Raw genomic sequence first — 27,639 nt, 5'->3', positions numbered from 1 at the left:
TGGGATGACCTATTCACAGTGTGTAATGGCTGATTGTGATCTTGGATGCACTGTAGAAACCTTTAGAATGGGTCAGAAATGCCTCGGGTGACCCATTATTCAGAACGTTTGAGTCTGCAGTCACTTCCTCCACATATGCATTTCATCAATGATTTTATGCACCACTGTATCTGATGACTTCCATTGTTCAATGTCCTTGCAACACTTTCTTTGTAGAAGCATATTACAGCAGTGCTCACAGCTGCTATATATTTGCTTTACATCCACAGACAAACCAGAATCTATCCTGTTGTAGATAATGAAATTACACAAGGTGGAGTCTGCAATTGCTTTAAAGAGGAAAACAGACCATCCATCATTTCTTTTGTCTATCCAGAGAGACCTCAATTGATTTTTGGATCATTTCAAAGATAAGCAGTTCGTTTCCTTTTTGGCACCACTCAAGCTTTGCAGCTCAGGCTTTAGGAGAACTTTGTGTTTGAAATAAAGCATGATTCTTATCTTTACTTCATAGATTTCAATCCATGACAGTTATTTTTCACTGGTCTTTGTAAATAACTAAGTCTTTGTAAGCGTTCCCTTATTAACCTTCTCTTCCATTACTTCAGAGCACTTCTCACAGTCTCCCAATTCTTATCTGTAGATGGAAAAACATAAAAAAAGCCCCATATTATCTTTTATCATTTTATTTTATTTCTTTCTTTTCTTTTTTTTTTTTTTTTGCTTGTTAGTTTTTTGTGTTTATTTATCTATCATCTTGATGTACCTGTGCATTAAATAAGTACAATGCTGGCATTACATTTTATAGTGTGTTGTAAAAAGGATGCATATGAACCCAGGACAGGCGAACAATTGCATCCAATATTATCAGTCCCTGTGCATGGTATGCTGCTGCTTTAAAAACTTTGCTAGGTTTCCCATGGTCTCAAAAGTACATCTCATTGCCTACGAGCTGATTAACAATGAGGAGGAAGGTTCTGCTGAAGAGAGATGGGCAAAGTACTGAGCCTGGTCTCTTTAGAAACAAAAACAATGCACTTTACAGAACATTCTTGAAACTTTGCAAAGCTGCTTGTTGTGCATGCTCTCACATTTGCATAGCATCAAGGATCTTGAATTAAAGGTAAAAATTAGCAACTCATACAAGCTGCATTTGAAATCTTGGGAGCAGCTGAAGTGCTCTTGTGGCTACAGAGTGGGTGCATTCACCCTCCTCCCCTTCCACCTCATGTGGCCTCAAGTCATTAATCACCAGGATCTTTTCAGCTGTCAATACATACAAAAAGAGACCCCCGGACCCAACAATGATGTCTCAAATAAAGCTTCTTTTTTTTTTTCAGGGTGGGGGCAAATATAGTTCACTAAAGATTATTGTTTACGGTTCTGTCCAGCACAAATCTCATACAGTATTCATAAAGAGCTTATCTTGTGGAAAAATCCGTGTCTGAACAACACAGCATATTGTCTTCAAAAACTCTCAGATTTGCGTGGATTAGTTTTTATCTCTTTCAAAGAGCTGTGTTCTTTTATCCAGTGAGTTGCTTCCTATTTTGCTCAAATGGGGCAAGTAGTATAGAAGCAGAATCCTGTGGCGTGTATGAGGAGGTTTTAAGCTTGTGATACGTAATTATGGATTTTTATTTTCAAAGCACTGCATTTGAAAGAGGCAGGGAGATATTTAAAGTGGCTTTGATCTCATTTGCTGCTGAGTTGTTGAGCTTTAAAGTAAACAGTGACTAGACCTTTAAGACAGTTCACTTGCACATTGACATTAGTTAATCCAACTTAATGTCTTAAAACACATGGTCACTTTAAATGAGCTGTTTACAAAGCATCATCAGTTACCTACTGTACAATTACCTATTGATTTCCCACATGTTTAACTGACACAGCAAAATCTTTTTTTTTTCTCTATTCTCTTCAATATTTTGTCCTTGAAGGCAAGTAAGAATATGTGGTGCATAGCTGAATACTAAAAGTCCCTCTCCGTATTGATTTTATCCTCAGTGTGCTGTTTGGCAGTTGTGGTTTTACAATGCAGATTTTAATCACCACTACTGGTTCAGAGTAGGCCTAGATGTGTTTGTCACCTCACTTTTCAGCAAGTGATGATTTGTAACTTATAAACAACACAATTCATGGAAGGACACCTGCCACTTTTACACAGGCCGGATACCCAGCTTTTCTGTATTGCACATAAAATAGAATATTTGTGGGAGACTGATGCCGTAAACTTTATAGGTGCCATATTTTATTAGATTTAATCCTGGTGATTCCTTGTGTGTGCTGAGCCATGCATACACTGGAAGGGAGCATGCATTTGCATTTTATGCGTTTCAGCATTGCCTCGGTTAAGTGTGTGTGTGTATGTGTGTTGATGGGCAGTGTGGGGGAGTGGGGGTAGATTTAAACAGATTTTTTGTTTAGCTCAATAATATGTATCTTAACTTGACCTAGAATATTTCCTCCTGAAACAGAAGCTTGTTGCAGTGAAGTATTAATCTGCATTTCCTTCATTTTAGAATCTAAAATGAAAACTGCATGTTCCTTCATAAGTATCTTGAGTAAGTATATTTTTTTGCCATTCTGTTTCTACAGAATCACTCAAACTGAACAGGAAGAAAAACCCACATTTGATCCTGAAAGTAGCGTGGAGGCAGCCATGGAAGTGAAGGAACGTAGACCCTACCGCTCACTCACTGCCCGGCAGGACACAGAGCGGCGTTATACCAGCTCCTCAGCAGACAGTGAAGATGGCAAACCCAACACGAAGTCCTACAGCTCCAGTGAAACCCTCAAAGCCTTTGACCACGACTCAAGGATGGGTTACGGGAACCGTGTCAAGGAAATGGTTCACCATGAAGTGGATGAATTCAGCAGGCAAGGTTAGACCAATTTAAGGGATAAGCTGCCAATTTGTCATTTGTTGAGAGTACAAACTTTATTTATATTTTAATCTATAAATACATAGACCAGGGGTGTCCAAAGTTGGTCCTCGAGGGCCGCTGTCCTGCAGGTTTTCAGTGTTTGTTGTTTCAACACACCTGACTCAAATGAAATGGATCCTACAGCCTATTAAGTTTTGCACAATGACTCATTCATTTGAGTCAGGTGGTTTTGGAGCAGCGGCACATCGAAAACCTGCTGGATCGTGGCCTTCGAGGACCGGCGGTGGACACCCCTGACATAGACTGTAAAATCATGTTATTAGTTAACAAACACATCACAGCCTGGTTTAGTAGATGCATGATTGTTGTTACTGAGGAGTCAGTAAAGGACACTGATTATCAACAAATTAGTGTAGATTTTTTTAAAACAGAAACAGAAACAGAAACAGAAAGAAACAGAAACAGAATGACTTCAAATTATTAAAAATGTTTCAAGTTCTGTTTTTATTATAAATATATTGACTGTTCAAACAATGCAATTCCTTCAGTGTTTTTATTTCAGTTTCAGTTGAATTAAAGAAATCTCAACTATAGCAACTCTTTACTTCTTACTTTTTACTGCCAGTAAAAAATGTTAAAGATCAGACAAGGAGGCCTAAAGATGAATTCTATGAAAGCAGCTTTAAAGATGAAGTAATTTAAGAAAGAAATGAAATACTAAAAGTAGTAATACTGAATGTACATGCCTTCTCAGTTAACTCTGTAAACAATGACTAAAACTGTAACTTAAATTACATCTACATGACTCAAAACCAGTAAATGGCTGTCATTTTTCTCTGTAATGAGAACAGTTCATTAGGTTAAGCAATGCAATTAGTTGTAGTTTTAATTACCAGAGTTCTGTATTTATTGGCTTTCTGTAGGAGCAGACTTTTCCCTTCGAGACCTTGGCTTTGGAGAAGCCCTCCCATCACACGTTGCCACATACAGGACTGACATTGGGCTGCCACACCGCGACTACTCCGTCAGTGTGGGCTCCGATGCAGACACGGAGACAGACGGCATCATGTCGCCAGAGCATGCCGTCAGATTATGGGGCCGCTCCAACACCAAGTCAGGCCGCAGCTCGTGCCTCTCCAGCAGGGCCAACTCTAATCTAACTCTAACTGACACGGAACATGAGAACACAGAAAACGGTAGGACACTTCTCTCTTTGCTCTCTGTCTGTCCTTATAAAGCTTCTTTTCCCATTAAGATGTGATTCTGGCATTAAAATAGAATAAATGTGTGTTTATTTATTAAGTATGTTCATTCACACTAATGTAGAAACACTTGTTTGGTCTTGCAAGAAAAATATACAGGGTAGATTACAAACCTGTATAATTCTGATAATACTAATAGAATTTGCTCTATTTCTGAGAATTCTCTGCTGGAGAGCATTTATTCAGAATCTGAGCTGTATATTCTCTATTTGTGCCATTTTATGATGAAGTACACTACTTCTTTAAGAAAAGAAAATCATCACTTTTGCACAGAAAACATTCTGTCTGAAATTACTTCTGGGTTACGTTATTTTTGTTCTTTTTTTTATTATCTTTGTGTTGCTCTGTGTGAATCACTACATGTTACTAGACTTTGATCAAAAAGGGGTCTGGCACGTTCCAGTTGGGAAACCATATGTATGTTTAAGGCTTGGTGTTTCTTTTTAACCCTTAAAGCATGAAGGGCCTTGTGTGTGTTTTTCCACACTTACGATTGTTTATGTTCACAATGTATACCACTCTCTGTATTTGTTTACATCAGATTTTGTTGTACTCGATTGTTTTAATAATTCTTGACATGCAGGTTCAATGTGCTAAACATGAAAGAACTATTTTGCACAATTAAAAAATAAACACTGATCTAAATAATGCATATTACATGGCAGATTTATGATATTGTTTCCATGGTACTTCATAGATAGAGAAATTCATCAAGGACCTAGTGGCTAAATCTCTTATTGCCCTGCACAGCCTTGCAGAGAACCTCTTGAATAGCTTTGCATTTCAGAGTGTGTCACATTATGTATTTGCTTCTTATTATAACTGACAGACAGAAATGACTATTGAATGTGGAATCCATTTGGTCAAATGACTCAATGGGAGTGCGTGGCATCCTTCTGCATGATCATCTGAGATGCCCATGAACAAAAATTTGAATGTATTGTACATAAAGAGAATCTCCTTGCATTGCTGTGTAGAGATCGGTATGTTAGAATGAATTAGGAGCACCGGTAGTTGCAGCATCATGCATCTCTGAGACCCAATTGAGATTCTAAGTAGCTTTTTATTCCACCCACCCAAGCAGAAAGAGCACTTGTATTCAGCATTTTATTCAGTAATGCCAGATAACATACAATTTATATATGGCAAGTTAATTAAAATCCATCGAGCAGGCCTGCTTGTGTGTGCTTTAATCTATTTAAATCAACAAACCATTTACTCAGCTTTAATGTATTCAAGCCGATGGGCAGTTCCCCCCTCTTCACACGTGACTTACTTGACCCCAGTTTTAATGCATGCAAATAAGCGACAGTAATTTTGGAACAATTTTCTTAATGCTTTGATTCCAAGCCATCTCTTCTGTTATGTGAACAAAAGTCCCTTGCTTATGTTCTTGACAAAGACTCATTCCAGTTGTGATGTGATGATGGTATTAACCTTTACCCTGATAAACATTGTAACATGCTTAAGGTCTAGCATAAATTATAACTGAACAAAAAGTTATATCCAGCTCCAGTGCTTGCTTATTTATGTACATAAACAGTGCATAGGCATGCATATGGGCATTCATGCAGTATGTTCACCTATGTGTGCTTATCCCTCCCATACTGCCTGAGGTTTCTGTCTCCTCGAGGACACTACCAGCAGCCAGCCACTGCTGAGTCATTGCACATCTAACTGAGCCTAAACAGCAAGAAGGCAAGCCAGACTGCTGTGTTTGGAAGAGGGTTGCTTTTCTTGGTTTTTACCCAATAACAGCTTATCCAGATGTGTGCTCTAATCCCAACTTTGCCCCACTGCTGTGCCTTGACTATTACATTTCTGTAACCATGAGAACAGGGAGAGAAGATAACCACAAAGCCTGTTGGTAAATTGTTATTCATGTGTTCCATAACCTGTGGAGAAAAATAATGGAGCTATGGCATACTCAGCTCTAGATAAAACGATGGTTGTGTGACTGTTTGTATTTTTCCTAGGCCAAAATGCAATTATTTCCTATGGGCGGTTAGTTGTGTACTGATTTAAGCTATATACTGTGTGCACACAGCCAAGCCTTGATTATACTGTAAATGTGATCTAGTGATGCTATATATCCCAATACATTATTAGATCAAGAGCAGAGCTATTTTATGTAACATGTTCTTTTTTTTAAATACATGATTATTGTTTGCTAGTATGGTAGTAATATTCAGCCCTTTTCACACAGCTGTTTTGTCTTATCAGCATGAAAACGATGTGCCCATTAAATTACTGCTTTTCCCATTATTCAAGTAAAACAGATGTGTACCGGCACTGTATTGGTGTGTGCTTGCACACAGGAGGTCAGTTCAGCTGAGTGATGATCATTGCCGGCTTTTCCTTAGAAAGGTGTTGATTGAAACAGAAATGTTGCTGTTGTATTAATGTCCTCCACAGCCTCTCAGCTGTATCCTGATTTCCAGCAAAAACACAAGCAAATACTGATATTTCAGTTCGTTCTATTTCAATTTAATTGCCATCATTGTGGATTGTGTGGTAGATTTATGTAAATCATGACAATATATTTAATTTTGGAACACTATATTATTAATGCCACCTGGAAGTGAACTGCTAAAGATGAAAATGATTAAAAGTTTGACTTGGTAAAGTATTATGTTGCCAGTAACACAGAAGTAGCAGCCTTGATGGCAGACGTCAGTTTTGCAACTGTCACAACAGATTGCTTTCCTGCTTGAGCTTGAGTGTACACACTAAGCAGGTTGGCAAGTATTGCGTGACAGCTCCATCTATGATTTAAAATCACACAATAAACTCTTGAGACTGATTCAAAAAGCCTCATAGATATCTTAAGGATTTCTGCAACTTACAATTGGTGTGGCATAGTCTTGTTTTGGTACCATTTAAATCCCATGCAACATTTCAGTAAACACAGAACACTGGTGCCCCCAAACGCTGTTGCTTATATTGTCAACAGTTTCTCATGAACGGTAGTGTATAACTCTATGGGGTAAATTGTGATCGATAGCCTACTCTACAGAGGTTTTTTAGGCATTTATGTGCTGTTCAAGTTTACAAGTTTACAATCCAGCTGCAAAATGTAGTGTTTATTTAAATACTCTAATGGTAAATCCACAATGAGTTATCCATTAAAAAACATTATTTTATTTAGGATAGCATATTTAGGAGGATAGTAGGTAAATAGTAGCATAAAAAAATAACATATATAATAATAAGAACAATAATAATAATAATTCATTCATTCATTATCTTGACTGCTTATTCCATTACGGGTCCCGGGTGAGCTGGGGCCTATCCCAGCATTTTAACAGGTGAGAGGCAGGGTACACCATGGACAGGTCACCAGTCTGTCGCAGGGCCAACACAGAGAGACAAACAACCATTCACACACACACTCTCTCCTAGGGAGAATTTAGAATAACCAATTAACCTATCATGCATGTCTTTGGACGGTGGGAGGAAGCCGGAGAACCCGGAGAGAACCCACGCATGCACAGGAAGAACCCACACAGAAAGGCCACCACCCCCCAGGTTCGAACCTCCCCCCAGCCAAGGCTTGCACCGGCGACCTTCTTGCTGTGAGGCTGCGGTGCTAACCACCACACCACCGTGCAGCCCTAATAATAATAATAGTAATAACTATAAATAACAAAACGCGCCTGGAGGAAAAAGTGTAAATATGTTAATAGTTTCTGTGTTTGTTTCAGTGGCAATATTTTATCTCTTGAAAGCCAAGACTTGAGAGAATGATATGCAGGTGAGAAAAGGCTTAGTCATTGTTCATCTGTTTGTTATTTCTACAGAATACTGTTAGTAATAAATTATGTTTTGCTTTTTCTGATGGCTTTTATGGTGCTATATCTATTGGTACATTTTTCCATCATTTTAGCCTCATAATCTGATACCTGTGCTTAAAAGGGTTGAGGTTCTACATGCATTCTTTCATGAAAAAAAACAAAAAAAAAAACAAAGCAAGTGGGTCAAAAATACAAATAATGGCTTGGAGGTTTATTAGTTAAAACATACTGATGAGCATACATACTTCACACACACACACACACACATACACACACACACACACACACACACCAACTAAACAAAACAATACAGGGAATTTTCCGTGTTAATTTTCCAGGAATAAACCTCACCCATGTCTTTATTACAACAGCACTCTTTAATTTGAATTACCCGAGAAAGCTTGAGGCTGAAGATCAGGTTTCTTTGTCCACCTCTGTTTTGTTGTGCATGATAAAACTCCAGTAATCAATCAGCATTTTTACTTTTACAGCACATGGTGACTGATGTGCTGATGTAAGCTTGTGTTAAACTGGACTAAGAGCAAGATGTATTGTTGTTGAGTTGGCAGATGAAGTGTGGTCAGTATGTTTATGTGGATCCACCATAATTCTGCATTTGTGTACTATTGTATTTCTTTTTTTTTTAATAATTAAAAATATTTTTAGTCTGTTGGAATCGGGTTGAACAAATGCTTAAATAATAGTTATGTCTAGTGAGGAAAAAAACAACTTTACAAGCAATTACTACTTATTCAGATCTTAGACTTGAATTTGGCTACTAATAGCAGTAGATCTAAAACAATAATAACTAACATTTAAGTAGGTGTATTGGGGAAATAGTATATTATAATCCTAATTATGTTTTTATTAAAGGGGCTAGGGCTGGGTATCGTCACTTATTTTAACAGCTTTGATCGAAATCGAATCCAATTTGTACAGCTAATTATGTAACACCACCTATTTTTCTTGATAAAAAAAGACAGCTAACCTTTTTTATATATAAAACAGTGCATTCTCTTGACAATCAAAATCAGTTATCTGTGAATAACCTGACACATCTACATTCATTTTTGACATACCAGAACAATACAGTGTTTTCCCAAATTCACAGCTAGAAATGCCGTGATGAATAATAAAAAAAAAAAAAGCCCAACAGGACAGGAAAAAGTTTAACTTTTTAAATTAAATGAAACCTTTGGTGTCACTCTACATATTTTTAAAGTTCAGATCTCAGAAAACGTGTTGATGGTAATAAAACCTTCAAAGAATACTGGATCCATTTAAACCACTAATACCATTTCTCCTCGACAAGTAAGAAGGAACTAAGAATATTTTATAAACATAAAATCAGCATTCTTTGTATAATTCATATACCATGTGGGCAAATTCAGTGTTAAATTTCTAGTTTATTCTGTTGCTTAGCTGAACATTCAGTTATCTGGAGCCCTCAGCCCACTAAGGTTAATGTGTGTTTACAACATTAAATAAAATTCCCAAGCATACATCTCACAGCAGTCTGCAGCCTCACCTCTAGACATCACCAACTCCTACACACTACTCCTTTAATGAGTTTGAAAAGAAGCTGCAGGTATGAGACAAAATTCCTGCAGAAAGTTTAAACCCCACAGTTACAATGATTTATTCCCATGCCACCTGAATCAGATGCCTTTTAGAGGGTGTAAAATTCTGGAGAAACTTTGAATTGTTGAAAGATTGAGGTTAAGAGCTCCAGGGTGGTTTTCAGTTACCAAACCTTTGAACGTAACGTGACTGTCTATAAGAGACAGGTGTTCCTCGTAAAAAATGTCACTCTATCCAAAAATCTAAGGAGCTTTGAAAAGCATATCTCTGGCAGATTTGAACATGAGTGGGAAGCACATCATCTGCCAGTTGTCCAAGTATTGAAAGAACCTCTGTTCATTGGTATTATTCTTGGCCAGTTCCACATTTCCTGTTCATACAAAAACACATACTGAGAATTCAGGCACTTGTTCATTGTGTTTATCAGAAGAACTCAACCCCTTAAAAAAGATCCGCTCCATTTGGTTTAATTTCTTTTTAACAAATGTTTTTATTGACAGATTCCATAAATGTGCATGTCTAAGCAAACTGTGACCTGTGTAATTAAGTGTCCCTTATTTCTCTAATCATTTTTCATCCAACTACTAAGTCACAAAAGATGAAAGAAAGTAGGAACACTAAATGTATCCTGTTTTCTAAAATTAACTACAGAGCAAGCAGAACTTTTAAAGAACTTAGACAACATGTCTCTGCATTACTGGCTGCATTCATTAGGATTCATTTTATATTATTACAACAGTGTCACTGTATTTCTGTTTTTAACTTTAAACAAGAGGTATCATTTCGATGATACATGTACATAAAATTAAGCCAAAGTTATTTTTTTTCTGTCTTTTTTGCATATAATAGCTATATAATAAAATATAATAGTATAAAAGTTTAGCTGGTTTTTGTTTAGAGTAAAACTAAAAGACAGAAAAAATTATGTAAAACAAGAATATTATAGCTTTTTACTTTTTCATAGTTAATATAATCTATTAAGAGTTTTCTGTTTAAATTTTAGTTCCGCCTGTACAGTAACATATAGTTGGTAATATAAAATAGCTTAATATAATGGTCTTATTAAAGTGATCTTTAATTTACATGACATGGACATCAAGGGGCATTGCACTGGATTGTAACTGTCTGCAATGTGGCTGAATTATTACTAAATTTAATGGTAAATTCTAAAAGGAATGACTTTTTCTACCACTGCCCTGCAAGGCTTTACTATTTGTCATAGTCATGACTTTTAAATCTGTGGACCTGGATATTTTTTAGAAATTTCATGTTTCATTTCAGTTCCCAGTGACAGTCTAAAGAAAGAACTCAAATCCAAGTGCAGTGTATTTTGATTTTGTTTAAATCAAAACTGAAAAGATTTTTGGCTATTTTGACATTTTTTTCAGTATATCCACAGTCAGGGTTCACCATTGATATCAGTTTTTCTCCAGATATAAACATAATCACTTTTGTCAAAGCAGTTTTTTTTGATATGTCATTGCCTTCTGGCATCTGCGATAGAGGCTGTGATCGTATGCTGTGGGGAGCAGTGTCTCCTGTAATATTGGGATCTGTAATTTCACTGCATCCTTATCAAGCGCAACATGGGAGCTTGTTCTGAAACGGTCACAGGAATCGTAGTGTAGCAGCAGAGCATCAGGCCAAATGATGCTTCAAAGAGCTCACTAGCGGTTTCTCAGCTCACAGCCATGGTTATTTCCACCCCTAGTATTTCTTGTGAAGTTATTTATTTTGTTTACTTTTTTGGCAGAGTTTCTGCTCAGATCATGGATTAGTAGAAATATTCTCTGGCTCATTTGCAGGCTAATTTGCTGGGTTTTAGAGGCCCTTGTGGACAGTTTGGGGCTGTTATCTGTGGAGTTGCATACCCACTCTCCACAAGTGCCTTTGACAGTCTAAACCAACAACACATCAGGGCCCATCTTACCACTGAAGCTCAGGGGCCTCACCAGAGCTCAGAGCTCAGCATGGAGCAGGATGAGCCCCTCTCTATAGAGGATCATCCCAGCCCAATCTTGCAGCTTCTGTCCCTGTCTTAGCAATATCCGTTTAACACAGTGTCAATTATCTATGTTCATGTTATATTTGTGTTAGTTTCTTCACTGCTCAGTGTACCAGTGCACCAATGCAGGCGTTTTTCCTGTTAAATAGATCATGCACTGAGTAGAGCAAAACTACAGTAATAAACTTATATATAAAATATTGTTTACCTGGGAAAATGTAATGCACAACATTATTTAAATATGTTGCGAAAAAAATAAATAAGCAATTCAAAAAATAATAAATAAAAATGCTTTGCAAACATCTACGCATGTATCTTATCCTGTCTTTGGATGGTTATATTCAATTGCACTCTTCAAAGAAATTCTACATAGCTTCGAACAAGCGTTTATCGTTAGTGAAAGTAATTAGCAGTTGTTATTAAGACTCAGGAAGCAGAGATCGTAACGTACTGCTGCTCTGGTATAATGTAAAAGTAATTGCTCTTCCATGCTGAGATTTCTCTCATTAACAGTCATCTCTAATGAGTAAAAATCTATGATGGATATTCAGGTAGAGAAATTTGAGACTTGATTAACTTACAGAAACATCTTTCATCAGTAAGTTAAACCTGTGAACATTTCTCTGTCACTTCATCATCCAAAACCTGATTTTTTTTTTTTTTTTTTTGTCTTACACAAACATAAATGCATCAGACACATGCTCATGCACTCATCATTTTATTTACTTTTGAAAAGATTATAAGGCTGCACACAGTCAAAGCAGTTCTAATGCAACAGTCATCTTTCTTTAATTAATTAAAGCAAAAACATTATCTTTAATAAACAGGATCACTTGTGATAGTTTTTATTTGCAACAGTTTAATTTTAGTTTAGCTGTGTGGCATGGCTCTGTGGGTAGAGTGGTTGTCCTGTAACCCAGGGGTTGCCGGTTTGATCCCAGCCCAGAGAGCTCATGTCCAGGTGTCCCTGAGCAAGACACCAAACACCTAATTGCTCCTGATGGGTCGTGGTTGAGTGCCTTGCATGGCAGCTTCCACCATCAGTGTGTGAATGTGTGTGTGAATGGGTGAATGTGACATCATTTCAGGTACAGTAAAGCACTATATTAATACAGATCATTTACTATTTAGTTTTGCCAATAAAATATAGGTATTGGATGCCGGATGTCCACTTTTAAAACTATTCAAGCTCTTCATGAATTTTTCTTCTCCCAGTGATTATAGCCACATTGGAATTTTACAGCCTGTGAATTTGGTAAGAAAAACTATAGGATATTGTTGCATACTTTTCCTCTGCTGTCAGAGGTTCTTTCTGTGAGCATTGTCACACTTGAAATACTAGTCTTATGTATAAGAAAAGCTTTTTTTTAAGAATAGCAGGTCAAACCAGAGCTGCGTTCTTAGTTGTCTTCAAACATCTGTGCTTGCTGGGTGAGGAATGCCCAGTTGTGGCATACAGTGTTGCACTTTTGGACAGTTTAAGCTAGTTAATTACTGCTGTAGCTTAGCACTAACAGTTGTTTACAGAAGGCTGAACATGTAACAGCCTTTCGTTTAGTGCCACTGGCAAAAGTAACCCAGGACAGAGGGAGACATTTTTCATTTGAGCTTATGTATTGAAGGCATCCATGCGTAGTTGTTTCATAATGTCAAAATGGACAATGGAGTTATTCAGGAAGTAGAGAATAAAGCACAGATGAGGTAACATTTAGAGGGCTATGACATTTGAGTATTTGGATTGTTTAACAAGAGCTGTAGGCATCACATATGGGATACAAAACATATTTGTTTTATGATTTATTTACTTTTTGTCCTTTATTGTTTTGGTTCTTTAATGATATACTATTTCTGGCCCTCCAGTAACAGATTGCATTGTTGCTATTGCTTGAAGATGCAAGACTGAAGTTAATAAAAAGGGAATAGTCTCCTTTCAAATGCAAAAAGTTACAGTTGCACAGCTATTAAAATGCATCAAGGGTAAAAATGAATTCAGTTTTGTGTTCTGTAAGCCATATTACACCCTGTCATGTACAGTCCTGTGCAGACATAATATTGAGCAGACATGTTGCACTTGTAAGTGACTGCTAGTAGGGTTCCGAAATTTAACTAAAGAAGCATTTTACCAAGATGCATTTCACTTAACAACCCACACGCTTATACAATGTTGAGAGCAGTAAGAAAGGGGTTGAAACTAGATCAGGTTTTACATAGCTTATATTGATTCTTTAAAATTAATTGGCGGTATCTTGATCCTGTAGATCAGCTCATTACATTCTTAGAATTAAATTTCTGTTCAAAGAGAAATATAATCTCAACCCAAATAATTTTGCTGAGGAAAGACTTTACTTTGTATATGCACACACTGGTTATCAACAAAATAATACTTTAAAATGTTTTAGCTTGTGATACTTTTCCGCTTTTATTGAAGATAATAATAGGCTTAAAATTATTAAACACAAGATAAGAAGCAGCATGTTGCAGAATGTTGGTGTTCTTGACTCAAGTTGGTCTACAATCGGAAAAAGTTAATATTAAATATGAATCAATTGACAACAACCGATATGTTTGAAATTCTCTATTTGATTTATTGCTGGTTTGGCAGAGTGTTAAAGGATCATCTTGGTTTTAATGTTGTTGCCTATATAGAGACACTAGAAAAAACCCCAGGCATCTTCATTTGTATTCATCGCCTCTGTAGAAATTGGGAATAGAAATTGGATTTCCTGATTCTGGCCAAATCCTCCACAATTGCGCTCCAGAGAAGGTGTTTTGTGTCTGCTCCCATTATTTTTTGCTGTTACATGTTTGCCATCTTTGCTGTATTAAATGCATGTTTGGGATTTATTTTTGAAAAGAGAATTATGAAATGTAGTTGAACAGTGGCAAAATGCTTGTACATCTACAACATACGGGTTACCTACAGTATATATGTGCCAGTAATTCATTCAAAACCATTCTTGTATTACTCAGATTTTTTAATTTTCTTTTTTTACTTCTTCAATTTTATACAAACCTTTTTGGCCATATCTCTGACTCTCAGTGGCTTAATTTGTAGCATGCTATGAATTATATAAGCACTTGCCTCTTGACAGCATGTATTTTAGATAGCCTTTTGAACTGTCATGCACTCAGTGGGAGCTGGAGGCACACACACAAATCAATTCTTCAACACTCTCAAAGTGTCTGAAATGAAAAACTGTGGGCTTTTATGTAAGGTATCCTGAGAGCACAATGAGAGGAGGAAATCATGTTTTGACAAAGGTGTTCTCTTTTGGCATGAAAGCATACATATTCCTATTATGGCTATATGCAGCAAATAAGGATAAGCACAAATTACATTTTGTGTCCTTAGTTTTCAGTCTCGTAACATTTGATCTTATAAGATTTTGATCACAGAAGAAAGTTTGGAAGATGTGGTTTGGGGAATTTTTGAGGCCGTGCGTAAGCTCTTTACTGTCTTTATTAGGATTGTAGCTGTATCTTAAGGGTATGCTTTGGAATTTTATTAGGCCAGGCCCAGAATGCACTGAGGAATGACAGGGTGGGGATGGTGCCATCTTTGTTCAGCAAGGCCCCAGGCAAGCCACATGTAGCCCTAATGAGTCGCTTACAATTTCAGGCTCCGCTTACTCTCAAACACCAAAAGTAAACTTTTGTCTTTTTTCCCCCTCACCATTTGGGGATCTTAAGAGGATTCTGGGGTCATTATTTATTCATGCCATTGTGTTTATTCACTAGCTTCTGTGTGTGCTGGGAGAGGGAATGGAGCAGCCAGTGCAGACAGGGTAAAAGCTGATAATTATCCACTATTAGCATTGTTTTTTCAGCCATGGTTTAAGTCGGCTCAGTTTATGATTGAGCTATGATAGAAGCCCTGAAACATCCATTTTAAGCAGATTACTACGTGGATGTCTTTGAAGTCTGAAATCCTCTGCAGAGCACTTGCCGAATGGGTGTGGATGAGTTTATAAGCCTGTTTTTTACGCCACTTTTTCTGTGCAGTTAGAGAAAATATCCTGTTACAATGTCTCTTACAAACACTTGTGTGGACCTGAAGATTCTTAAAAACAGCCGTCACATGCCTGCAGGATGTTGTTAACAGTGAAAGGTGAAGAGATTGGAACCTTTACTGTTCATCCTAGAACAAAGAAAGCCCCAGGGAAGCTTAATAGGGGTGTATGAAGGGATTTAGCAATGTTGGACTACCCCTGAACTAACGTTGATTCAAAGGAGTTGTGACATCCAGTCCAAAAAAAAATCTGTGCTTACGTCTATATAGATTAAGGAGACTTGAACATGGATCAATAACTGATTACGGAGTTATAAATAAAGTAAAACAAATTAAAAGATAAATAAATAAAAAATTCTTTAGAAAATCACTTAGACTATTTCAAGCTGCCCTAAGACAGTTCCTGCTGTTCACAGTGGTCTCCTGATATTCCTCCAGATAGAGGGCATTCTACATCAAGAAAAATAACTAGAACGATGTGGTCATCCACTCTATGCCACTCAAGTCCTGCAGCTGAAATGCTCATAAATTTGTTCATACTTTAAATACAACTCATAATTCTGTCCTTAAAAGTACCGGCACTGCAAATGACATGAGGAAAATGCACTTACGCTTTTCCACATTCTCAAATCTATCCTTTAACAAGGCAGTAGGTCCACTTATGGAGAAAGAAGGGGTGGTTGGGTAGAGCAACTAAGTGCTGAGTTTTTAAATACAGTACATACATTTCTGAGATTTGAGATAGAGTCACTATATGATCCATCAGTGGCACGGCAACGCTTGACTGAAACATTTTTCATACTTCTGGGTTGGGATTAATAAAAAACATGGGTAGGATTGGGTGAATCCCAGTGTGATCCCAATGATTTTGATACTTTGTGTTGATGGTTTGAACTGAAATACATTCCTTTTCCAATATAAAATACATTTTTTCCAACAAGAATTAGTAATTCCCTGCTTGATTTTACGCTGTTACAACTCCTAGTTAGTAGGGCTGAACAATAAATTGTTAAATGAAAATTTCAATTACAAACATTGCAATTAGCTAATCACAAAGGTGCACAATAAATTTTAATGTTACAGGACTGACCTGATCCAGGTTTAAAACCGCAGCTTTACAAATCGCTTCAGTCATAATTCCTCTCGCCATTTAAACACCATGTTACACCTGCACTCAGCTGTGAAGTCGCATTGCATTTTCTAACCTCATCACAGACTAAATTTCCACTGAAGTCCAACTTCTAAAATGTAAATAAAGATGGTGTTTACTGAGCAGAGTCGCTCTAAATATTCTTCAAGTGCTCCACATAAAATTATGCACCTCCACTACCCAGGGAGAGTTTAAAACACACATTTTTGTCAGATTTTCAGGTGGCTGAAGCAACATATTTTCAGGCATTCGTTGTCTGCTGGTTGTGGTGTGCGCACCTGTGTGTGTATGCATATGAATGTGTGTGTGTGTGTGTATGTGTGAGAGTGAGTGCATCAGGGCAGAACTCTATTATGGGCAATACAGAAGTCATGCAGAGAGAAATGACACACTATGGTATAAACAGGAAAAATAACATCCAAATTTAGTTTTTAATATAAGGGCAAATTACAAACCTGTTCTAGAGGAAATATAACCTTCAGGCTTCAGTGCTTTGGCCACAGTTTGCATCTTGAAGTTGATATCTCAACTTTGTGTGTTTGAATTAGAACATTGAGCAATTCATATTTTGTCATCCTGAGTGATTATCCTCCATCTCATATAAACAATATTTTTCTGCCTAAACACTAAACAAAGCTGGAAATCAAAAGATTAAACCGTAAACCAAGTTGCAATATTTGTCAAAAAATTGCAATTTCATTTTTTTTTCATTTCATTCGGGCCTACTAATTAGGTTAGAAATGAAAAATACTTCATTATGATTAGACACAGATCATGGAAAGAAGTTTCATATCTAAATTATAGGCTGACTACAACACATATACACAACATTACAGCAAGATTTTGGCACTAAAATCCATTTTGATGAGCTGCTGTACATAATACAGAGGATGAAAAAGTTAAATAAAAAGGAGAGGAATCAAAATTCTACAAAAACAAGGAGTTGGGAAAATATACCACTCTCTTATGAGAGCTTTCCTCTTTTCACATGAAATTTCATTCATACTCTTCTATGCATTAACATGAGCTTGATGATACTCTGGACATAAGTTCTTCAGAGACCCTATCAGCACTAAAGACTGCTTTTATTTAATTTTTTTGTAAGTGGTGGCCAATAGCCAAAGCTGGGGATTTTTTTATTTTCTACGCCATCAATTAGCTCACCTAGAATAAGCTGTCAGAAAGGGCAAAAGCAGCATTAATAAACCACATGATTTAAGTTTTATATACTCATACTATAAAGAACATGTATCAAAATAGGCAGTTGTGAAGCACAACCTTGAAGCTGTCCATCTCTCTGCACCATAGAAATGAAAACATGATCCTGGCTGGATTTGATGAGGCTGACACTCTGGAAATTGCTGTGAAAAGGATCCCAACGATATTGTTAACGTCTGTATTTGTTGTTATATTTGTGTTGTGGACTTATATAACATTGTAGCAATATTTGTAGGTATCTATTTATAATTATATTTACACTTATTGTTCCTGGAGAACCATCAACAATGTTCCTAGTCGTTCCTAGACGGAGTCTCTTCGTAGAAGAAATTTCTATTAAATTAATGTAGGATTCCTATTTTACATTTCTAGTCTAATTCTTTCTTCAGTTTGTCATAGAAAAGTCAAAACAGATGGTGTGTTTCAAATGGATTGCAGCACACACTGTTTCTGCAGCGCAGAGCAACAGAATGGTTTGGATGGAGGAGGGTTGCAGGAGCCAGGCAGGGTTTGGGAGAGGATGGGAAGGAGTCTGTGGTAACAGTCACTCAGACAAGAAACACTTTCAGCCTCTCTGGGATTCTTCGCATCTTCTTAGGTGACGACTTGGAATGACAATGACTGGTTGTGTTATGCTTGTGTGCTGCTGCTCTTTTCAGTCTAAGATGAAAATTCCCCCCGCTCTCCGTTGTAGTGATAATGAATTATCACTGAGTGAACATATCCCTATAAGGTGTAATTTAAAGATAAGTGAAAGCTTGTTTGATCAGTATGGAGCTTATGGCTGTGAACATCCTTTGATAAATTGTGGCATTTGCTGATTTTTTTTTAATTTACAAATTATCGTTCTACTACTCTACATTAGCATGCTTTTTTTTTGCTTGTTTTCTGTATATATTCTAGCCATTTATACAACATTTGGCATTCAGCATCCTTTTAAGAGCAGAGTAGTTGTGCTTTAAGTAATGGATTAGGTTTCAGGGTACAGATGGAAATGCAGTGGGTCAGCCTTAAATGGAAAAATGCCTTCTGTGGTAATATTTTTTACGACATGCATGCAAATGTAATTTCCATTTTCTCAGTAATGGTAAGGCCGGTCTATGAAATGAAAAAAAAAAAAAAGAAAAAAAAAACATTTATGGGTATTTACAATTTGTTTTCAATCTTACATTATGTTCACTCTGTTATTATGATATTGATTTCTAGCAGGCAAATGGCTCTGACTAAGAAATGCTTATCAATTTTCAAAGACTGGCTCATAAAAGCTCATCTTCCACCTCTTAAGCGTGTCTGCTCATGTTTCTGTATTTTGCATTATGTAGTTTGAAGTAAGTGGGAGGCTATGCAAGACTGCACTCTCATGATATCAATATAAGCAGTGGGATGTCTTGTAATTATGTGGCAGGTATTTATTTTGAATAAACTATTTTAAATTAACCATTTTTTTTATTTCAAAATGAATGTAAAAAGTGTCTAAATTGTGTGAAAATCCTACATACTTGGTTTATCATCACATTTGTTGTGTTTTTTGAAGCTGTCCAGGCTGCATACTGTGTCAATTATCTTTACTTTGCAAAATGAAATAAGAACATCTGTCAAGCATAAATTTATTAAAAAGGAAAATAAATACTAGTTATGGCCTGCAGCTGTGTAATAGGATGTAATTATGCCAATTTGACAATTTTAATAATGCAAAAAACTGAATTAAGCTGTTTTTTATCTTGTCTGCAGAGTTCTGATAGGTTTAATCATTACCAAGCACTTACAGCTTACTTCAAGATTTTTCTTAATCAAAATTATATGGCAGTTTTTTTTTTGTTTTTTTTTTTTTTGTTTTTTTTGGTATTCTGGTTTATACCTCTTTGAAGTTAGTTCACTTTATGGCATCTTTCAGTGGTACTGTCTGTTCAACCAAGTGCCTCCTTATTAAAATTAGGATTATGTATTTTAAGAAAGATGCATTTTATAGTCCTCACCTCAATCCCATATTAATTTTCTAGTTCAAAGATTGCCTTGTTGCTGTCTCCACTGCCTTAAAAATTTAGAGAACATTATGACTCAACTGAAATTTATGTCTGATAAGAGAACTTATTTTTATACGCGTGTACATGCAGCATGAGTGCCACATTATAGCCCACTGACCAATTATGACAACACCCCACTTAATGTGAACTAGAGAAGAAGACGAAAAATTTAATTAATCTTTACAATTATGAAGAATTTTTGGTATATATGCACTTTTGTTTTACTTAAAGTGACTTACAAATATAATGTCAAAGCACAATTAATAAAATAAACAATATATTATTTTTAAAAAAGAAAAATATGTCTATGAAGTTATTAAATTTGCGGAGGGATGAACATTTCTTTGGATTAAATTAAATTAAAATGTAAAATACTTTATTTATCCAACAGGGAATTTTGAATTTGACCAGTAAATACAAAAAATCCATAAAATGCAGCAAAACTCTAAAAACATCCACTTTTGATATTATAGTCCAAAATATAGAAAAAACTAATTAGTAATTATACCAACTTTTGTAGATAATTATGCTACTTATCTTAACTGATATGCAGATGAGTCAGGTAATTTCATTGTGCTAAAGCTGGATAAACACGAAATGGTCAAAGATTGGTCAAAGATATTCATTCATTGAAAAATGGGCTTAATAACAATGTGATACAAATTCTGACAGTCATTAAAGTACATAAGTTAGTGTATATATAAGTATAAAGTAGTCAGTAAAGCCAGGACATCCTTGTAAAGGAGATTTTTAATCTCAATGGATAATTTCCTGATTAAATAAAGATTAAATGAAAATAAATGTGTATGGCAATGAGAGAAGCAATAAACAATTTTTTAGGTTTCCTACAAAGAGAATCTAATTAACCTTACACTTTATTTTTAGGATTCGGGCAAATCTCACATTTGTTGGCACCTTTACTCATGAATACAGAGATTTATTTAATTTGGTCACAAAAGTGCTAAAGATACATTTTTCAATGACACAAAGGCAACTTTAAACACCACATCACCCAAAGCACAAGCTGTTGTATAGTTCATACAAAGGAGAGATTGTTTAATCCTTCAATGTTCTGGTACAGCTTCAATAGCCGCTGCTACAAGTATGTTGCCTCACACATGACCTGGGCTGATGCTGAAATTTACTGTATGTCAGAAGGAGCCAACCTGGTGTCCATTCACAGTATGGATGAATACAATTTTGTCCAATCTCTGATCAAGAACTTTGACCATGCTCAGGGTCATACTTGGATCATTTGATCTCCTTATATTGGCTGTTTTTTTCATAAGTCATTTACATATTTCTACATTACACAACATATCCAGCGCAACATGAGTCTGACTGGTGAACACTAAATATGACAATGAGAGCTAAGCTACAAGGCATTATTAGGGAAAAAAGTTTTCCTGCTGAAAAAGGAAGTGACTGTGCTCAGGCAATTCAAAAGCAATTAAATATTCAATTACTAAACCCTGGCAGCCAAATAACCTGGTAGGAAAAACTCAATAAAAAAGCAATAATTTGTATTTCGCTTGCTGTGATAGGTTTATTTGTTTTCCCTTTGAAAAGAATATACAGTATTTATCAATATTCCCAGGACAGATACTGTGGTGTCAAAGGGTTATATGGCGTGAAATCTAAATAGTATGAAAACACATTCATTTTTTACTCTAAACTATTGCCCAGCTCAGTATTTATTATAATAAACTGCTCTAAATTTTGCTCTAATGCTTGCCATTGGATAATATGTATTAATATGTATTAATAACATGAACATGGGGCAAGATATATTCAAGCAAATGCTTAGTTCTGAGACAGCAGGATTTAATTGGGGCTACCAGTTAATCTGGTGTGCATAACGGCACTTATATTATATATATATATATATATATATATATGTATATATATATATATATATATATGTATATATATGCATATACATATATTTGTTGGGGCTGTCAAAAATAATGTTTTAAAGTCGTTAATCAATTTATGTAATTAATTGAGCTAAAATCTTTTAACACAATTGACGCATGTGCAGCATGATAAGCCCCATACATCCGTCATTTCTCTGTTATGACTGTTTTTTCCGTATTATTTTTTAACTCACGACAGCCCAGCTGCGTTTAGCACCGTGTCTGCTCTAGTGGATCTCTGCTCGTCTCGATTTGTGATGGCCGTCGGTGATGAGCTGATTGGCTTTCCGCTCTTTGCGTTCGTTTATCGTTCAGCTGAGAAGGAGGAAACTAGCTGAGATGTAGTCGTAGAAAGGATTCATATTTAAGCTGTGCAGGGGCGGGTCTAGAAAGTTCTGATGGGTGCCAGGCAGGAGCACTGACCACGTAAAAAGTGAAGAAAAACGTGTAAAACAAACAGCCGATGATATAGTTTATCAACAGGTGATATGGTTTATCAGCCTTGGGTGATGCTGCTGTAAGACTTTTATCACTGCTGCACAAACACTCACACTTCAATGATAAAAGGAAAGACTTCAATTTTATCAGAGTTTCTTCATCAGTGTTGGTTGTTTAACTTCAGTCGTCACATCTGGTGGTTTTCTGACAGATATTATCACCATGGAGCCAGTTGGTGAGATGATCAAATATGAATTATGATCTAGAACATGGTAGAGATGATTTAGAACAACATATAGAAGTTCATTACATGCTGCATTTACTGACCATTGGACATCTGATGTAAACCCAAGAGAAGGTCAGTTAACAGTAAATATTTGTAGCACTGGCTCTTTCTTACAATACAGTAAAAACAGGCTAATTTCAGGCAAAAAAAAGTTATTATTAAAAGTTATTTGAAATTTGTGATTTATTTGAAAGCTGGGGTTAATCTGATTAAAAAAATTTAATCATTAAACAGCCATATATATATCTATATATATATATAGATATATATACATATATAATATTATATACTGTATATATTAATTAATTCATCTTGATTATTTGCATTTTAATATTTGCCCCAAAAAGCAACATTTTTTCTTTTAAATGTATTTTAGTGGGCTAAACTCAAACTTTAGTAATGTCTGCAAAAACGCATTTAATTGCATTTCAATTCAAGACAGTAGAAAAAGAAATAAAACATTTCCCTGGTGAAAAACTGAGCAGGCCTAAAGTTGAAGTGCCATTTTAAGTACTTTAACTAACAGCTCTTGCTGTTTTCTGATTAAGAGTCTACAAAATGTTTTCCTCCACACACTTCATTAAAAAGCATTAATACCTGATGGAAAGCCAGAGCGGGACCAGCCAGTGTCAGCTCTGTGCGTTTCATCTGACTGCAGCTGTGAGAACTAATGGATCGGGGAGGGACCTGCGGATTGAGAGGAAGTCAACGTGCTTCACGTCAGTTTCCAAAAGTCTCCAATAACACCAGAAAAAGTTGTCGCTAGTCGCTACTTTGTAATAGAGTCACTAGATGGGTCTGAAAACTCGCTAAATATAGAGCTGAAGTAGTTAAATTGGCAACACTGATTTAGGCAAGCTCTGAGGTGTCCATTAATTTATTCTGTGTACCGGAAATCGCGCACTGGTGCAAGCTGTATTTATGTTTAACCCTAAGTTTATAGTTTAGTGCAGTTTTACCACTGACATGACAAGGAACACTGTCAGCAAACAGCTGCACATCAGAGATCTGTAATACACATAACAAGCTAGAAAAGGCAAGAAACGATACTGACTGCACTGTATGTGATGCTATCTTGCTGTATTTATATTCCAACAAAGATAGAGCTGTCTACTTCCCGTTGAACTCTACATTCCAACACAATAAGGACAAATTCAAGGAGCTGGGAGGTTCAGAATATTTACAGTCTGACCCTTGATTGTGGGCAGTGAGTCGAGAATTAATCAGAGTCAACAGCTGAAATTATGACAAAAGCGCATCATCACATCTTGGAGTGCATCCCTCTCCGCCCACACTGGATAACAAAATTGATGCTGGAAGAAAATTACACAACATTTTACTGATCTGCCAATGACAAACTGCCAACCTTTCACACTCCCCTGTTCAAATGTTACCACACAACTGTCCAAGTCAATTTGTTAACATACAGTATTTTTTGTATGTATGTCAGTGTATTATAAGATCTGAATTACGTTTTGCATTTAGCAAAAGTTCTCATATCTTGACCACATTAGTTCTACATGCAAACTGCTCAGTAGTAAAAGAACTGAACGTGATGTGTGTTACACAATAAAAATAAAATGGTGACGATCTCACTCCGACTCACATGTTTTTTTCTTTGTGCTTTGTATATCTTAGCATCAGTTGATGGAAGAGAGTAAGCTCGGGGATGTTTTGCTTTTTCATTCCCTGCTGTGCCACAAATACACTGCATTTTGTTAAGATGCAGCCCGCAGTTGTAGTCCCTGACAAAACATAATTCTTTGTCAAAGTGGAGTCACACTTCTGCTTCACCTGTCTATATTGTGGCTGTTCAGTGCATTTAACTAAGACATTCAGAGATCTCATTCATCCTTTGTGTGTGTTTGAAGAGAAAAAACAATTATAATCCCCTTGAATGCATCTAATTTTCTATATATAGCTTCAGAATTTGTATTAGTTGGTGGTGAGGTCATAAAGATTAGTTATGGAAGAAAATAGAAGAAAATAATAAAAAATTAGGACCGTCTGAATGGAAGATGTTGACTTATAAGATTATTCTTCACACTAATGCTAGAGTGTTTTTTTTCTGTCTTTTGACATTTATTATATTGAATGACCTGGAACCTAAAAAAGAATAGCTTCAAGCAGCCTTGTAAAATGTGCCTTTAAATCTAGGATTTCTGTTAAGTTTCTGTTTTTGACTTTAGATGGTTTGATGTTTGTGGCATGAGGTATACTGGCTTCAAACAGTTGTATGAAGTTGTACTTTAAACACTTAGAAGAGAGTATTCTTGGATCTTATTTCTGAAGGCAAACAAGTTTTATATTTATATTTTTCTCTTAGGCGATAGATTGCCAGGATTATGTAGTTTCAAATACGAATCAAATGTCTTTGAACACAGCATCTTAAAAAAAAAAAAAGATCTGCATGACTCATTGTTTCTTTTACCAAAGCAAGGAGCTGTAAACTGCAGTTATTTGAGAGGAATGTTTGTTGAAAAGTCGAAAAAGAATAACTAATATAAAATTGCATCAGATGACAATAAAAAGTCACATATTTCCATAGTTTAAATGTAAAAATGTGACAGTCAGGGATAACTGCTAAGGCACGTATGCCTGTATGAGAGTGGATTTTGTGTGTATGTATATATATATATATTTACATACATAAAACTTTTCCTTGGTGGGTCAATACATAGCTTATGTTTTTACACTGTTTTTGACTTTCTATGCAGCAGAACTCAGTTCTTCAGCCAAACCTGAAGCATTTTATTTTCTCTTTTTTCAAATAATAGGTAGAGGCAGTTATTAGCTATTAAATGATCTTCAAGCTTCCTAAATATGTATTCCTTATTATTTTCATTTAATAACAACTTTAAGTTCTTTGAAAATTTGTTAAACTCTATTATTAGATGTATTTACATTATATTATTTTCACCATTGAAGTGTTTGCTTGGGTGTGGGCTCAGAAGGTGTGTTACACGATATGGAGACCACCACCCAGCACACAAAGCACCATGATGTTGTTACCTATGATTTGTTGTGCAGTTCCCATAAAGTTAAGATATCACAGTGATCCCACAGTGTTCATAGACATTTCCCTCCTGTAGCCGACAGATGTTTCTTTCATCTCAAAGTTAGTAAGTTTAATATAAAACCTGCTTTATTTTTTTTATTTAATCTAACCTGCAGAGTTGTAGCAAAGACCTTTGAATATTGTTATCTGAACCTCATTTGATATGCTCTGGAAACAACACTGAGAAATTATCTTTACTTTTCAAGTATTTTTTAACAGTTTGGACTGAAAAAAGTCATATTAATATGAAGCTGGGTGTGTCATCTTATAATGATATCTTTAATAGATTTTTACTTAAAACTTTTTCAGTTTAATTTCTTACCTCTCATATTTTCAATATTTTAAGTACAAAAAGAAAAAAAAACAACTAACATTAGCTCCACTCCTAAATCTATTACAAGACAAGTAGCATTGTGTTTTAGGAGACAGCACTAAATGCTACAGTATCATTAGTAGATTTTTCTAGCCTACTGATCACAGTCACAAAGTCATTTGTCCATTGAATTAATTGGGTGGCTAATGAGCTGATTAAGACCTTAAATGCAGTGGGAGGGGATCTGTTTGCACTCAAGCCAAACCAGGCATTAAGTGGCTCTTCTTGAAGCCATCAGAAACTGAAGCAGTGAAGCATGATCCCTGTGATTCCAAGCAAGGGTCCCCTTGCGCTGCTGTAACATAACAAACAAAGGCAACAGCAATCATCTCTGGCAGCCAGAGCAACTTCTCTGGCCGTCTCAAGCTGTGGCTTTTTGCCTGCATAAGCACCATATATGGCTCTAGGAGTCTTGGGTATGAACCACTCAAGGCAGCATTAATTAAACACAGTCAGACAGTGTAATCTTTGTGCACAAGACTAATGGCTGCTGAATATGACTACCTTGACCTTATTTAGGTTATGACTTTGACCAGTTTTAGAGGATTTTAATCTTTTTTGTTTCACTAATGAACTCTCAAAGAAAAATGTTATAGCATTCACTCCAAAATGCTCGAACAGCTCCTCTTTGTCTTTCATGTCAGGAATTTCAGATTACCTCCGGTCTTTTACAGCAGTACATACCAGCTCATTGGTGCTTGGTTCAGCAGTGTTGTTGTTTTGACACACACTAATGAACTGTCTTAGATGTATTGGAGGGAATCAGGGAATGACAGCAATAATGCTTATTTCAACATTTCCTTTTCCAGTTAGCAAGCAACAGTGCTATGGTTGTTAACCCTCAGCAGGGCCACTGTGTCTCTGCACCCATTACTGCACAAGTATTAGACAAACCGATAATGAAATGAAGTGTGTGGTGTGAAGTGTATATAAAGCACAATCTGTGACTTTCTTAAGTAGTGGGCATTTACTGCTTGTGTTGGGCTGTAGCTGATATTTTAATATCACTAATTGTTGCCTAATTAGATACGAGTCAGTGAGTTGTGTTTTAATACTCTTTGGGGATCATTATAGAGGGAGAGGAAATTCATCTCTTCTGATGAATATCACCCTGGTCAGCATGAATTTTAACTTTAAGAGTGAAAGACTGACAGGAAAATGCAGGAAAGTAATAAACTGATGACTTTGTCGTTGTAGTTGTGATACTTAAATAGAGTAATTTTCAGCATGGTGCATAGCTGCATCAAGTTAATCGCACATTAAGAGCAGCTCTATGTGGAGATTTAGCATTCACTAACAGCATGGGATTGAAACCAATAAGCCTTGAAAGAGGGACATTTTGGGTTGTATATTGCCCTTAAAGGAGCTATCAATAATCATGACTGTGAATTATTCTTAATCTGCTTTGAAATTGAGAGGCCAGTCTGATTGAGAAAGAAAACTGAGACAGATGCAGCAGGTGCAAGAATTAGGAAGGATTTGCTCATATTGGAGTCTTTTTTTTGTTGGTTTATATATTTCCACGGGAGAGAGTATTAATACTGAGACCATTGGAACAGCTCTATAAATCATACATTCATTACACAGTACACGGGTTTGGATCTACTTGTATGAATTTTGTAGTTTGGAGAGGGGTT

The 27,639-nt window shown here is 36.1% G+C and overlaps 1 protein-coding gene across 2 annotated transcripts in view; it reads left to right on the top strand.

Annotated features, from left to right (window-relative positions):
- Window positions 1–27,639, top strand: part of tenm4 (teneurin transmembrane protein 4) — a 156,722-nt gene that overhangs the window by 29,806 nt on the left and 99,277 nt on the right. For both annotated transcript variants that reach the window (XM_041995265.1, XM_041995264.1), the window contains exons 2-3: window positions 2,599–2,885; window positions 3,812–4,084. In XM_041995265.1, coding sequence (XP_041851199.1) covers window positions 2,663–2,885; window positions 3,812–4,084 — 496 coding nt within the window. In that variant the 5' untranslated portion in view covers window positions 2,599–2,662. The remainder of the gene's footprint in view (window positions 1–2,598; window positions 2,886–3,811; window positions 4,085–27,639) is intronic.

The sequence above is a fragment of the Melanotaenia boesemani genome, chromosome 9, assembly GCF_017639745.1.
Source record: "Melanotaenia boesemani isolate fMelBoe1 chromosome 9, fMelBoe1.pri, whole genome shotgun sequence".
Lineage (NCBI taxonomy): Eukaryota > Metazoa > Chordata > Actinopteri > Atheriniformes > Melanotaeniidae > Melanotaenia > Melanotaenia boesemani.
Note: the sequence above shows the minus strand (reverse complement) of the source record. Positions and strands in the feature narration are given on the sequence as shown.